The sequence below is a fragment of the Aquarana catesbeiana genome, linkage group LG12 (assembly GCF_042186555.1).
Source record: "Aquarana catesbeiana isolate 2022-GZ linkage group LG12, ASM4218655v1, whole genome shotgun sequence".
NCBI classification, from domain to species: Eukaryota; Metazoa; Chordata; class Amphibia; order Anura; family Ranidae; genus Aquarana; species Aquarana catesbeiana.
The window spans coordinates 62,183,173-62,199,101 of NC_133335.1; the positions used below are offsets into that span (position 1 = coordinate 62,183,173).

The window sequence follows — 15,929 nt, forward strand, 5'->3', positions numbered from 1 at the left end:
CAAATGGAAAGGGAGCCTTTACGTGGAGGCAGCATTTGGTGTTTTGAATTGCACTGGTGGAGGATCACCACTTGGACATGTTTATTTGGATACATTTACTTACCATTTGGCACAAGAGTCATTAAGGACTTGTTTACTTGCTTGATTTATTAATTATGTACTTCTGTCTGATTACATAAAATATTCAGCTAACTGAGCGCTGTAATCTCTGTTTTTAAGATATTGGACTTTTGCCTGGATCAAAATACTAAAATAGTTTAAACTCACATGATTGTCTTACGACAAATGATTGACTGGAAATGGTACATTTCTTAAAACCATCATTTTCAGTCTGTGGGTAACCTTATTGTCGACGATCCTTCAGTTTATATCAGTATCATTTTACACAGTTGCAGAAGAATTGATGCTAACACCTTCACTCTACCTATTCCCTACGGCTGATTTAGTAATGTGGGTGGATTCTGATCCCTCAGAAGAGTTCATTGAGATGTCATTGTGTGATACACCAGAGCCAATATATCCAGGCATCCTCCCAGTCTAAATTATAGGTTTGCGAACAAAAACAAAAGAAAAAAAAAATGCTTTTGAAAATTGTGTGTCAACAGTATCCAAGATAGAAAAAAAAACACATGTCCAATCAATTCATTATTGGCATATATGACACTCTTGGCAGCCACGTAGTGAATATTAATTAGGTTTTGAAAGTTGACACCCATGGAAAAGGATTTATAAGGAGACTAGTGGGGTTCATAACATTAGTCTGCAGTGCTAGAACAGGCTGTGTTAGTCATCAATTCCTTTGCTTTGGCTTAAGATTATTTAGAGCTTGCAGTCATGGCTTTGTACTCCTCATCATCGTCCTACAGGACATCTACTGGGTCCCTAGGTGGAGCCAAAGGTCCTGGATCTAGGACCTCTGTTTCTTTTTCCAAATATGCTCCTAGTGGAGCAGGGGGATCTTATGGTGGCAATGTAGGTTACTGCCAAGTTGGTGATTTAGGTGCTGGTTATGATGGTGGTTTTGCAGGGTATGGATATGGTGGAGGTGCTGGTTTTGATGGAGGAGCAGGAGCTGGCTTTGGTGGAGGAGCAGGAGCTGGCTTTGGTGGAGGAGCAGGTGCTGGCTTTGGTGGAGGAGCAGGAGCTGGCTTTGGTGGAGGAGCAGGAGCTGGCTTTGGTGGAGGAGCAAGAGCTGGCTTTGGTGGAGGAGCTGGTGCTGCATTTGGTGGTGGATATGGATTTAACCAGGGAGGAGGATTTGGTGAAGGCCTCCTTGCTACCAATGAAAAGCAAACCATGCAGAACTTAAATGACCGCCTGGCCAGCTATTTGGGCAAAGTACAAAGCTTGGAGGATTCCAATGCTGAATTGGAGAAAAAGATTCGAGAATGGTATGAAAAGCAAAGTCCTGTTAGTAAAGCTGCTGATTACAGCCAATATTACAAGACCATTCAGGATCTCCGTGACAAGGTAAGTCTTTCAGTTTACTTTTTAAAGCATATGAAGACAGACCCCAACAACTCAATCAAAACATTTTCCATTTGGCAATAAGTCTGTAAAGGCATAATTAAACATAAAAGTTCATTACCTCACTTTTCTTGATGGTGTACCTCTGTATAAGCTACCAAGAATAGTACTTTATAACTTGCGTCCTTTGATGACTCTAAACTATGTAACCAACACTGAACAATTTTCCTCCATAGTTCTCAAATTGGACCTGATCTAGCTATGAACAAGTATAGTTTACCAGTCTCAGCAATGTCTGTTCTTCAGGTGGCAGAGAACATGTTAAATTCCTTGTCAGTCAACACTGCTTTATATTTCATGACATAATTATTACTTTGAATCTAATTGCTCTGGGCGATTAACAGTCTCACATCTCTAGCTTTCAACAGAACTCAAAAAGAACACAAATTAAATGACGTACAGACGATAGATAGATAGATAGATAGATAGATAGATAGATAGATAGATAGATAGATAGATAGATAGATAGATAGATAGATAGATAGATAGATAGATAGATAGATAGATAGATAGATAGACACATATTATCACAAGACTTGTGAGACACCCCTAAAGCTAGCCATACACGGCTTGAATTTAAGCCAATTCTTGCTGAATCAGTCGAAATTCAAGCTGAGGGTGGCCCTGGCTTGACAAAAGTCGACTTAAAAATGGACTGATCTGGATGGAAGTTATTGTGGATGGAAGAATCTGTTGATTTCCTCTCATTCAGCCAACTGGTCTACCACTATGGTCAATGGTCACTGTGAACGCACCTCTGTATTATGTGACTGTATCGGTGAGAAGACCCATATCATCTTGTTTTAACCATATTATTAGTCATTACAAGCCACTAGCAAAAAATGAGTAATCAAGCATGAGCAGTTCCCTAATGTCATCTGATGATATTCTGTCATAAAGCTATAACAAATAAGAATATTAATTTAACTCATCAAATGCTTCTGCTGTTGGCCTTGCTTTACAAGCATGTACAGTTGTTCATATTCTTAGCTAGCGATTTTAAACGTTATTTTGGTTAAATGTAACAACTAACAACCAGTTGAAAGGGTCTGTAAAATGTAGTTGTTTAGTTGTAAAGATTTAGTTACACTGGAATGCAGACTTTCATGGCGGCTATAAAACATCATAATGAACGCTAATGAGCTTGTTGAGAAAACCATGCCTTGTGGGGTACAAGTTTAGGCATAATTTATGCACATTTATATTATAATGTAACATAATGGCGCTCTGCAGAATTAGGAAATATTACTCTGTGTTGCAAATGTAACATAAGTAAAGGACAATCATTTATTTCTATGCCAAACTCACATAAACCTTACCAGCCAATCAGAAACCAACTTTAATTGCCCTGAATGCTCTACTTTGAATAAAAGGAAACATGATTGAAAAATGCAGATTACAGCAAATCATCTTTTTTTGAGTTGTCCTTTTAATGAAACACATTAGTGTCCTACATTTTGTCTCTGTATTTTCATACACTTTGTTTGATGTTACATAAAATGAATTGTACTCTCCTGTTAGTATGCAATAAACTGCATCACGCAACTGCCCTTAGAGCCCTTTCCCACTGTGCCGCCTAGGGCGTCAGCGGTAAAGCTTTAGCGGCACTATTTAGCGGCACTATAAAGTTTTAGCGGCACTATTTGACCGATAGCGGGGCAGTTCTAACCCCCCGCTAGCAGCCTAAAAGGGGTTAAATCCGTCCGCAAAATGCCGCCGGAGCAGCGTTCTGCCGGCGGTATCGCAGCGCTACCCCATTGATTTTAATGGGGAGCAGCGGTGGAGGAGCGGTGAGTTCACCGCTCCTTCACCGCTCCAAAGAAGCTGCTGGCAGGACTTTTTCTGACGCCCTGCCAGTGCACCACTCCAGTGTGAAAGCCCTCGGGCTTTCACATTGGAGTGAATGGAGCAGCTGTTTTAGGTCGGTTTGCAAGCGCTATTTTTAACGCTATAGCGCCTGCAAAACGCTCCAGTGTGAAAGGGGTCTTAAAGTGGTTGTAAACCTTTAGAATGAAGATGAACAAAGCATATCCATCTATAGTGTGCATTTGTCTCAATCCAAAGCACCAAGTGCACATGTTTTAAACACATGGCCAGCCAGGCCGTTTCAGGTGGACCTTGCACCTATCCTGCAGCTACGACACCCCCCTCGTCTCTGCCTCTACCTTGTATCAGAAGTCAGCAGCAGAGAGGAGGACAGAATTCCTCCGCCAGACCCTATGCTTCTTTGTGTAGCCGCGGAAAGACTTGTCTCTGCCCCCACCCGTCTCAGCACTTGTCAGCAGAGAGGAGGACAGAACTCCTCCTACAGCTCCTACGCCTCTCTGTGCAGCGGCACAGTGCTGAATACTCCCCACAGCTGAGATCTTCTGACACTGCAGGAATTAAGAATTAAGAGCAATGACTGTAACTGTAAAGGACTTGCACCATTCGCCCTCCCCTTCCCATCCCCTCATCTATTCACACAAATACTAGTATTCCTTTCCCAAAGTGCAAGGTGTTCTGTGAATGGATGAAGGGATAACCTGTTATTTGTCCAACCCTTCGCCATTCACAGAACAACTTGCATTCTGGGGGGAAAATACCAGTGTTTTTTTGTGTGATAGATGAGGGAACAGAAAGGGGAGGGTGAATGATGCAAGTCCTTCACAACACTGCTGTGGGGAGTTTCCGGTGTCACTGGAGGGAGGATATTTACAGTTACCAGAATGCAACAGAACATAGGATAATTTATTAGAGGTAACTTACGTGACTGGTGCTTTGTGCCCAAAAAGTTACTATTTTGACCAGTGTTCAGCTTTACTAATTAAAGACAATTTTTACAACCTATTGTGTCCCACTTAATCCTTTTTGTGTGGCTTTGACCTACAGATCTTTGCTGCCACTAAAGACAATAACAAAGTGCTCCTGGATATTGATAACACTAGACTCACCACTGATGACTTCAGAATGAAGTAAGTACCCGAATTAAGTGTATCACTGCCAAAGCATACAGACTTTTTGTGTCCTTTAATGTCTCAGTGTACCTAATGGTGATAATTTAGTTATAGCTGACTGGAGTGGGAATACCTCATAATGGCAAATTATATATCAAGTATATAGAACATCCTTTCTCAACCAGGGTTCCTCCCCTACGGTTCCTCCAGAGGTTGTTAAGGGTTATTTGAGCAATGAGCAACTTCTCCATCTCAAATGAGAAACCATTATGATCAATGTCTTTTTAGCTATCTGTGGGGGGTGATCTTCCCAATGACCACAAATATAAGGAGCATTCTTTTAAGTGGCTATCACATTAATGTACTGTGAACTTTTGATATATAAATTATTAGTAGGGGTTCCCTGAGCCTGTAAAGTTATTTCAAGGGTTCCTCCATATTAAAAATGTTGGGAAAGGTTGAAATAGAGCTTATGCAGAGCTCTACCAACAGAGTCCCTGAGAGATTTATTAAAGTTCTCAGGTGGTTAGAACTTACAGTCTCAGCTCAGCATGGTATGTATATGTGTATGCTTCCTGATTTACCTTTAATCCATCATTTAAAGACCCAGGAATCCTGAATAAATGAATCATTTGCTAATACTTCAATATACATACAGGTGCAAGAAGCATCATAATTATATCATGGTGCACAACAGAAAAATCATTGTCAGTTTCCTTGGCTCTCTTTCGTAAAATGAATCCCAATATATAGAATCAGGTCATTCTTAAAGTGTATCTCTAGTCAAAACATTTTTGTTTTTACTTTTGATGAGGGAAAGGGTTAGACCTTCTGTCAGTTTCTTATTTTTGTCTGTGTGCCCATTGGTTAGATTTGCCCCTCTGTTTGTCCTATTGGCCATTGTCACTAAGAAAGAAAGTGATGGCAAATCCAAACTCTCAGAGTTGTCCCCAGAACAAGAAGCCCCCATCGTCAAGGGCTCCTCCATGTTATAAAGGTTGAGAAAGACTTACGCAGAACTCTAGCAACAGAGTCCCTGAGAGAAGTAAGAAGTTCTCAGATGGTTTAACTCTCCAGGATCTAAAAAAAACTGCAATACCAATGTTCTCTGTTATTATTCACAAGATTTTCATTTTTTCAGGTACGAGAATGAATTGGCTCTTCGCCAGAGTGTGGAGGCTGACATCAATGGCCTGCGCAGAGTCCAGGATGATCTAACTATGACTAAGTCTGACCTGGAAAGCCAGATTGAGAGCCTTACAGAGGAACTGGCTTACATGAAGAAGAACCATGAAGAAGTAAGAGGTTTAGGACTTAGGTGTAAGATTAGGAAATATGGTCCAGTTTATTGCTTGAAGATTAATAGATTCCTTAAAACACTGCACTTTCAGTTGAAATCAACCAAATGCATTCCAGGTAAATGAAAACAAAAGGCGCACAAAGCCTTACAGTTTCTTTTTTAAATTAGAAAGCAGCCACATCCTGAGTAGCCTTCCTCCTGCCAATTAGAAATACACTAGAGCCTCAGTAAAAAGGCATGTCCCCTGCCAACTTTTTGTAGAGAAGAACCCTTTCTCTCTGTGTGGCAGCGATCTCTCTGCAAACGTCCAAAGCTCAACACAAGTAACAAGAGTCCTCTGCTACAAGATTGCAGGGGAATAGTTTATTTCTAAAGAAAATGAACTGTAGACTTTGCACATCTTTTGTTTTGTTGTACCTGGAATTTCATTACTTTATTAAACTGAAAATGCAATTGAGCTTTTAACCAATGTATGACACCAGACTAAAGAAATAATAATACTTAATTGTCATTTTTTTAGGAAATGAAGGGATTGCATGGCCAAACCAGTGGAACAGTTAATGTGGAGATGAATGCAGCTCCAGGTATTGATCTTAGCAAGATCCTGACTGATATGAGATCTGAATATGAAAGGATGTCTAATAAATACCGGCAGGACGCTGAAGCACAGTTCCTCGCTCAGGTAAGGGTGAAGAACTGCAAAAACTGAATGGTTTACATCACCTTTTTTCAGGTATGTAGCGCCATCTTTCGCTAACTCTGGTTTGCCACAGCCACAACCTTTGCAGTTGTCTACTATTGCAAAGTAGCTTTCGCAGGACAGAGATTTAATTAGGTACCAGCCAAAAAGGTACAATTTCTACAGGTTTTGTATGTAAGTTTTATTTATCTCCATTTCAGTCCTGAGCCTGCATCTAAATTGTACCTCTCCAAAATAGCTCTGTAGCCTAGACACAGGCGCATTCAATCTGCTAATTAGAGCCCAAATCCATATTTTTTCAAACTGAAAAATAAATTGCCCAACAGGTTTAAAAAAAAAAAAAACAACACTCACTCCTTCCTAATTTCCCCTCTGCGGTTCAGTTCTGGTCCTTTTCTAGGTAAATGATGACCACCACCATCCCTATATCTAGATCCCTATACCTCCTGTATGCCAATACCATAACACCGGCCATCATACAGTACCGGCCTGGGTTCACAGTAAACCTCTCAGAGGCACAAAAGAGCTAAAGATGGACTTTGATCTACTGTGCTCTCACGGGTAGCTAAGACAACAGTAAATATTTGCTCCCACAAAGCTGTCTTGCAAATAAATTCCTAGCCTTACCATGTTCTACCTCCAGAGTGAAGGATGTATGCTATCTAGAATACAATTCTAGAATTTTCACAAGGAGGTTTCCATATTTCTCTCATTAGCGTATTTGCTTTAAGCAAAAGGAAAAAGTGATGCGAGGGAGTGGAAAAAATAACCAGCAATTTTTTGGTTGAAGGAGGGCATCCCTATTATACCACATTATGTGTTTGGTGCTTGTCCATGCTTGCAAAAGAATTGGGGTTGTGAAAATTCAGATTTAGATGAATGGCCGGGAGACTTTTGTAGATATAGTTACTCTTGTGTTAAAAAACCCCACCACCTCAATATTTGGTTTGGCAAAACAGCTGGGTATCACAGTAGAGCTTTGAGGGTACAGTAGCAGAAAGATAAAAGGTTACACGCATTTATTTGCCTATGCATGTTAAGGGAGCTAAGGTCTGTTAAAAGTGCACTTATTTCTAAAGGTCACTTTATGGACCTTGCTAATTTGTAGTTTTTTTGTCACAACCTAACATTGGTCCTCATTTAACCATCTAATGTTCTCTTGTAACTATAGCTCTTATTTTTTTTTTTTTGGGTCACCTTATTTAATCATATTTATATGTTTCAGGCCAAAGAACTGCAAACGCAGGTTGTTACTGGAAGCCAAGAGGTCCAAACAACCAAAACAGAGATTACAAATCTGAAGCAAACACTCCAAAGCTTAGAGATAGAACTACAGTCTCAGCTTAGCATGGTATGTATATGTGTATGTTTCCCTGATTTACCTTTAATCCGTCATTTAAAGACCCAGGAATCCTGAATTAATACTTGTTTGATGTAAAAAAACTACTAGAATAATTCTCTAATACTAGAAATATATATAGGTGCAAGGAGCATCATATTTGTGTCATGGGGCAGAACAGCAAAATCATTGTCAGGTTCCTTGGCTCTCTATCGTAAAAAAAAGTCCAATCATATAGAACCAGGGCATTCTTAAAGTGTATCTCTAGTCAAAACATTTCTTTGTACTCTTGGAGTGGGAAAGGGTTAGACCTTCTGTCAGTTTCTTATTGTTGGCTGTGCGCTTATTGCTTAGATCCACTCTTTTGTTTGACCCATGGCCGTTGTCACTGGGAAAAAATGTGATGGCAAATCCAAACTCTCAGAGTTGTCCCCAGAACAAGAGATCTTCCAACGGGGACCCCTGTCTAAGAAGAGAATTTTCCTTAATTTTGGGAGATTTCCTTTAAATTTTCATTGCATTTCTGGGACAGGATGTGAAATTTACACACTGTTACACAGACAAACAACAAAAAAAACCTTGGTAAAAAAGTTTTAGCTATACATCCACTTTAAACATTAAAGTGTATACCAAGGTTAGATTAAAAAAAAGCATATCCAGTTCATATCTGTGCAATACATAGAAATTTCCCCATGTTTTAGACCTTTAAAAATGCTGCAAGTTTAAAAAAGAGTTGATTCATCAAAAATCCAGTGTGCACCAACTTCAGGATCAAGCTGACAACACAGTGCCTTTGCTGCACTGAAAATATTAGGAATGTTGCCAGCCCACACTGCTGGACTACAGAAATACTATTGGACTACAGAACTTTTACTATCCCCATCCCCTTTCTGTCTCACTATACATGCATCTACTGATTTCAAAGAGCCCACTCACACACTATGTGCAGAGTAAGGGCTCTTAAGAGATGTAGTTCTGGGGGCATGCTTACGTCAATAAGAAACTGAACTCCCAACAGTTGCCCCTGCAAAAATTTTGCAAGCCACTAATGAAATAACAGGGACTAATTAAAGCTTGCTATAGGTACAATAAAAAATATAATGCTACAACATAGAGGAGAAAGAGGGAGGTTTGGAGGTAAAACTGTGTAATAGTTGGACATACACTTTAACTAGTAGTTAAGCAAATTAAATGGTTTAATTTGAATATGACAGATGATCTTCAACTCTATATACTGTACATTAATGTATGTTATTTTATGGCTCTCTGATTTAAGTTATAATGCAGCCAAGTTATAAGGGGCCTCTAAACGACTACGCCCCAAAGCAATCAAATCACACGATCTACTGGTTTTTTTTTTGCGGGGGGGGGGGTGTTTGGCTAGCATGTGAATGGCACTGTAGTCAACACCAATTCTGTATTAGAGAGAACAATAGGTTGCAATCAGCTTGAAAGAGAATTTCGGGTCCACAATGTATTGCCAGGGTCCTTGACTTCCCCGTAACAAACTTTTTCTGTTATACACAGAAATCAGCTTTAGAAGCAACATTGGCTGATACAGAAGGTAGATACTGTGCACAGCTTGCTCAAATTCAGCAGCTCATAGCTAACATAGAGGAAGAGATTTCAGACCTGCGAAACCAACTGGAACACCAGAGCAGCGAGTACAAGATGCTTCTGGATATCAAGTCTCGTCTGGAACAGGAGATCGCCAAATACAGAGAACTACTGGATGGACAAGACCTTAAGTGAGTTGGTGGAACAGACAGTACTGATCTCATGACATAGGATTGTAAAAGCCTTTCTTATTGTCTTATAGTCATCCTTGCCTGTAATAACTGCATAAATCACGAGAGGACCTTTCTGGTTGGGTACTCATGGGTTTGATGATCCACCGGCGCTTACTAATCTGTAGGCTCTAGTGGAGAGTTTTTCCAGATGTAGTTTGTGCCTTTACATGGTAATAGTGAAGGTGTCACTCTTGCAGCTGGAATCATCAATTATCTCTCCATTTTGCATTATGGAAAATCAGTTGATCAAGGTAACCCAATCATTTGGCTTTTGAGTTGCTCCAATATTTGGTCAGAACTTTAAATTCTGTTTGAGATTCTTCGCCACTGGAGTCCATGGTGGTATTGGAAGCCATGGTTCAATTTGTGAAAAACTGAAACAATTGATTTTTAACTTCAGCACTTTTTTAGGTGTCACTTCCATTAAATTTATAACCAAAGATCATGCCAAAGTTTAGTGACATAAAACAGAGACTAAGCTAAGAGACAGTCTTGAATGTAGAGAAAGACAGAGAATGTCATTGCCAAGATTGTAATCTTTGTGATATAGGCTGCTCACCAGCATCTTTGGGGCCTTGCTGGACCCCCAGAGGAGATTATTGAGGTTTTGAAAGGACTTTTTAGACCTTTTAAAAGATTTTTATTTTGTAACAGTCAACGAGTTTCAGTTGCTCAGCATTCCCCCTTCTTAAGGGCTAAAAAACAGATAATGTAGGCACTTGGATTGGGAAAAAAAGCCTAGTGCCCGAATTATCTGTTTCTTAGCCCCAATGATGGGGGAGTGCTGAGCCACTAAAACATGTTGGATGTTACAAAATAAAAATCTTTTACCAGGGCTATACAAGTTGGTGTGGCCCAAACCCAGGGAAGCAAACTGATCAGCATGGATTTGTAGGGATTTGTAGGGCGCGGAACACATGGATTTCAATGGGGTTTTTTTTTTTTTTGAAGCACATGATTAGAGCCTGAGGCTGTAATTGGCTTCAAAAAGTTGTGTGACATTGGCGAATTAATATTTGCTAATGTCTTCCTGTTTCTCTTCCCAGCCAATCAGGAAGCGGGTCCTAAGACCCGTTTGGCCTGGAGTCCTAAGACTGGATTGGCCACGAGTCCTAAGTCCTGATTGGCCAGGAGGAGAAGTGACTGCCGGGTCTTGGGAGGAGATGCAAGGGGGAAGCCGCCGAAGCCACAACCTGGACAGGGCTGGCGGGGGGCCTGGTGGGAGACAGGCAACTGAAGCAGCAACCCAACGATCATGTGCCGAGGACGATCGTTTGAGCGACAGGGATGGGGGTGGTTGGCTGGTTGTGGGAGGGATGGCTGGCTGGGTGGGGGCTACAGGCTGCCCCCCCCAAGAAAATTGAGCACCAGCCACCACTGGATTGGAAGAGGAGACAAGGAGAACTGACAAAACCACCAGGTGTTTAAATTAGACATGAACAGTAGAAGTACCAGTACAATGTGAGATAAAGACATATACATTGATTAATCCAACCACACAGCAAAAAAAAAAAAATGATTAAAGTAATATACAGTATAGTTAAAATGTTTGTTTTTTTATATCATTTTAGAGCTGGAAAGTGTTACAATTCTTGGCAGGTTTTTATTGGGGTGAGTGTCCCCACTAGGCAGATTCACTGTGAATAATCACCAGGGAAAGAATTGAAGAGAAATCTTTCAATAGAGACACCTGTTCCTGTGACAACTGTCTAGGAATGAATGTCCCCCCCCCACCCCCCTTTGGAGAGACTTCTCACTTCCTGTTTTGTCTCTGAGACAGGATGTAGAATCTTCCTGATGGGACACCAACCCTAAAAAATGAACTGACAGAGGTTGTAACCCTTCACTATTGTATCCACAACTAAAAAATATGTATTTCTACACTTTACATTTATGCTCACATTCATATCTCATATGAAAAGTCATTAATTAATCACATTCTGAGGCAATATATCATAATTAGATGTAATCAAATTTGCATTTTTTGGCTCATGTTCAGGAATTTAAAAGGGACCTTCGCTTATTATTAACACATAGGGGTCAATTTATAAAACATTTGTTGAAAAATATTGCTGTGTTTTTGCTAATACTATGACTTCCTGTGATCATCAGCTCCGTCTAGTGGTCAAAATGCAGTATATTGTCTGATTGGGGTATTTAAAAAAATACAGTGCTTCGGCCACCAAATGGAGCTGATTATCATAAGAAGTTATGGTGTTAGAAAAAATACATGGTAAATTTATGCAGCCCGGATGAATGTTTCTAAAACTTGTCCAATTAATGTTTTACTCCTATCCTCCCCCCTCTCTGTTTTTTAAAGATCAGCAGCTACAGTACTTGTAGCTGCTGACTCTTTTGTTTGGATAGTGAAATTCATCTTTAACATTTAATTTTCTATGTGCATAGGCATATGTGAAATAAATTACAGAAGGTAAATATAGTTTACTATATTTGTGGTCAATTAATTTGTATAAATATGCAAACAATCTTATTTTTTTGCTCAGAATTCCTGGTGGTGTTTCAAGTACGACCATTACATCAACGTCTTCTTATTCTTCTTCTTCTTCCACGGGTAAGTAAAGTAATATCAAAATAATACCAAGGGATTAAAATAACACTGTGATCCAAAGCAGATTTACTGTTTTTTTATTTCTAGCTTGAGGGCCGGTTCACAGCAGGTGCGGTTCAGGAAAGGCAACGTCTGTCTGCGTTTCCGCAGGTGAACGCGCTGCCCTTATCATCTGCATGCGGGTGCCAATGTATTGTTAATGGCACCACAAATGCACCACAATTGCAGATTGCAAGCACTACTTTTCCCATGGTCCGGTGCATCTTGCAGTCTGTTTAAATTAATGGACTGTAAAAGTGCACCGCACGGGACTCAGCATGTTCTCGTATAATGCCAGTGTGAACCAGTCCTGAATCAGAACAGCACTCCTGCATGCTCTAAAATAGTCCTTATTCCCAATGGTGACCTTTAAAGTGTAACTCAATTTTTGCTGAGAAAAAAACAATCCCCACTCGATGATCATACACTGCAGGGATTTTAACAAATTTTGCTACAGATTCCAACCTGTTTCTGCTCTGAAGAAATAGCTGTTTGATTGGGTACTTTGTGGACTGATTCTGAATAGGAGAGACTGGATTCATTATAATCATGTGTGTCCTCTCTGTGTTCTGATGATAAAAGTTGCAGTCTACATTCCTTTAGAAGTCTTTGACCTTTGGGAAGTATCATACCAAAATGAAAATTCTTACTGCAGAGGATGCCTAAAACTGATTTCTATCTTAGTGCAGACTTCTGGCAAAATCAGTGAGCCAATCATACAAGCAGGCAATGACATTTCGGGGGGAGGGGTTCTGGTGTACAGAACCTTTAGCCCTCCATTGTGCCCCCAAGCTCCAACAGTGTCTCCCAGCCCCTCCAGAAACCTCATCTCCTACAGGGTCACCAAGTCTGCTGCAGAGTCCACTAACCCACACCTTACCCCCCTCCCACCCCTATTTCATTACATGTTTTCCCATAAGTTTATTGTGTGAGCTTTATTTTTCTACTATTGGGGCAAGGAAGGTTTTGGAAGAATTTATCAGGCCCTAGTCTCAAAAAGATTGAGAACCCCTAGCCTACAGTATAGTTGAACCATTGGCAATGGACATGAAGCTTATGGGCGGGGTCATACACCACCAGTGCTCATGGAGGTATACTTCTGGTGGAGCATGCTTGTCAATGCCCGGGACCAGGCTGGGACTGCGGTCATGTGAAAAGTCGAGCATTAATGCAGTTCCCCAACTTAGAGATGAGCCTCACTGTGTTTAGTGCAGAAGTGCAGAGTTCCTAGGAGGGCCTGTGCTCCTAGGAGGGCATTAGGAGGGCCTGTGTTCACTCCAACAGTTCAGCACCCTCTGTTACCTCCCTCCCAGTAACAGAATGGGGTCAAGCCTTGCACATAATGTGGACCTCATGCGTGCCCATTAACTTCTTCCTTCTCGTACCTTGTGATCAGGCCTTGTATCCCCATAATGCTAGTCTGCTCCCGGTTACCATGGGAGATGGACTGCTAGGGAGGGAACCAAAGCACACTACCAGAGGATCTGCCACCTAATCAGGTACCGTGCCTAGCGGTTGGTTGCTTTTAGCGCGTTTTTCCCTTTGGTTACCCATGGCAACTACCTCCTCTTTCTTAGCTTCCTGAGTCAACCTATTGTAGTCGTGTCCCTCATACCCAATAGTGCTTTACAGACCCAGGTTTTTTGGAATACGCCAGAACGCAACATGCACCCTTTTGAATAACTTCATTCAGGCCCAAAGCAGTTGAAATTACTTTACTGGTGGAGCTCAACATATCAGCATGACAGGCAAAAGTCCTTCTCCTATCTAACCCTAACTGTGGCTGCCCCAGCATACCTGCAAAGGTGGAACCCTTATAGGCAAAATCTATATTGGCGATATCCCAGATGCTGGTGTGCCAAAGAGTCGGAGTCTTCTGCTCCAGCAGCAGCTCTTTGGAACGCACATCTCAGCCAACCTAACCTCTTCTCTCCGTCCCTTTTAATAAGACATAAGGCCAGTAATTTGGACCCAAAATAGGCCAGCAAATATAGACCAGGGAAGGAGGCAAGAGACATTAACCCCTTCCCCCTGGGTAGGGCAGCCATGCTAACTAGCTCACAGTAGGCAACCTGCCTACAAGCTGAAATAGTACATTGTACTGTATACAATATTTTACTTATGCCAAGCTTCTTGAGATGTAAAAGACCTGTTGATAGCCTGTATCTTTATATACATGTACTATATATTGAGGAACCAAATTATGATGTTTACTTACAGCAGCAACTACAAGAAAACCTTAGACCGAAGCACTCAAATAACTCCGCAACCATCAAAGATATGGCACTTCAATACAGCCCGTGGTATACTGCATCTTACCTTTCTACTGACCACTTTCAGTCTTCCTGCAAAGTTCCTTGATGTACAAGGAGAATCGTTACATGGTGTTTCTCTGACTTCTTTGGTGCTCAATAAACTTTTTGTCTGTTGCAAAATATCCTTGTCTTGTATATTTATCTAGAGACTAATATATACCAAGAGAATATTTACAAAGGGTACAAATGCTCCTGGGCCCATGATATTATGGAGCCCAGCTATGACTGATGGTTCTCCACAGTGGCGGCTGGTGCTCAAAATTTTTGGCGGGGCGCAAAAAATTTTTGAAAAAAAATCATCAGTTGCAGCCACTGTGCCATCAAACGCTGCCACTGTGCCCGCCCTCAAATGCTGCCAATGTGCCATCAATTGCAGCCACTGTGCCCATCAAACACTGTCACTGTGCCATCAAACGCTGCCACTGTGCCATCAAACGCTGCCACTGTGCCATCAAACGCAGCCACTGTGCCATCAAACGCAGCCACTGTGCCCTCAAACGCTGCCACTGTGCCATCAATTGCAGCCACTGTGCCCATCAAACGCTGTCACTCTGACCAAATGCTGCCATTGTGCCATCAAACGCTGCCACTGTGCCCATCAAACGCTGTCACTGTGCCATCAAATGCTGCCACTGTGTCTATCAAACGCTGCCACTGTGCCCAAACGCTGCAACTGTGCCATTAAACGCTGCCACTGTGCCCATCAAACGTTGTGACTATGCCATTAAACGCAGCCACTGTGCCATCAAACGCAGCCACTGTACCCTCAAATGCTGCCACTGTGCCATCAATTGCAGCCACTGTGCCCATCAAACGCTGCCACTGTGCCCAAACGCTGCCACTGTGCCATCGAACGCTACCACTGTGCCCATCATATGCTGCCAGTGTGCCCATCAAATGCTGTGAATCTGCCCATCATATGCTGCCAGTGTGCCCATCAAATGCTGTGAGTCTGCCCATCATATGCTACCAGTGTGCCCATCAAATGCTGCCAGTCTGCCCATCATATGCTGCCAGTCTGCCCATCAAATGCTGCCAGTGTGCCCATCATATGCTGCGAGTGTGCTCATCAAATGCCACCAGTCTGCCCATCATATGCTGCCAGTGTGCCCATCAAATGCTGCCAGTGTGCCCATAATATGCTGCGAGTGTGACCATCAAATGCTGCCAGTCTGCCCATCATATGCTGCCAGTGTGCCCATCAAATGCTGCCAGTGTGCCCATAATATGGTGCAAGTGTGCCCATCAAATGCTGCCAGTCTGCCCATCATATGCTGCCAGTGTGCCCATCAAATGCTGCCAGTGTGCCCATAATATGCTGCGAGTGTGCCCATCAAATGCTGCCAGTCTGCCCATCATATGCTGCCAGTGTGCCCATCAAATGCTGCCAGTGTGCCCATAATATGCTGCGAGT

General features: G+C 41.8%; 1 protein-coding gene across 3 annotated transcripts; it reads left to right on the forward strand.

Moving 5' to 3' along the window:
- Positions 1 to 724: 724 nt before the first annotated feature.
- LOC141114310 (keratin, type I cytoskeletal 19-like) lies at positions 725 to 14,637 on the forward strand. Of its 3 annotated transcripts, XM_073607922.1 has the most exons (9): positions 725 to 1,117; positions 1,166 to 1,470; positions 4,399 to 4,481; positions 5,605 to 5,761; positions 6,284 to 6,445; positions 7,689 to 7,814; positions 9,330 to 9,550; positions 12,097 to 12,164; positions 14,421 to 14,637. In XM_073607922.1, exons 1-9 carry the CDS (start codon positions 835 to 837, stop codon positions 14,441 to 14,443), a joined length of 1,428 nt encoding a protein of 475 aa, XP_073464023.1. In that variant the 5' UTR covers positions 725 to 834; the 3' UTR covers positions 14,444 to 14,637. The 3 variants fall into 3 exon arrangements, with proteins under 3 accessions (XP_073464023.1, XP_073464021.1, XP_073464022.1); XM_073607920.1 differs by having other exon boundaries at positions 725 to 1,470; XM_073607921.1 differs by having other exon boundaries at positions 725 to 1,470; positions 14,424 to 14,637.
- Positions 14,638 to 15,929: the final 1,292 nt, after the last annotated feature.

Coding starts and splice junctions, on each gene's coding strand:
- LOC141114310 (XM_073607920.1), top strand. CDS start 835: ATGGCTTTGTACTCCTCATCATCGTCCTACAGGACATCTACTGGGTCC. Junction 1,471..4,398: donor TTCAGGATCTCCGTGACAAG/GTAAGTCTTTCA, acceptor TTTGACCTACAG/ATCTTTGCTGCCACTAAAGA. Junction 7,815..9,329: donor TACAGTCTCAGCTTAGCATG/GTATGTATATGT, acceptor TGTTATACACAG/AAATCAGCTTTAGAAGCAAC.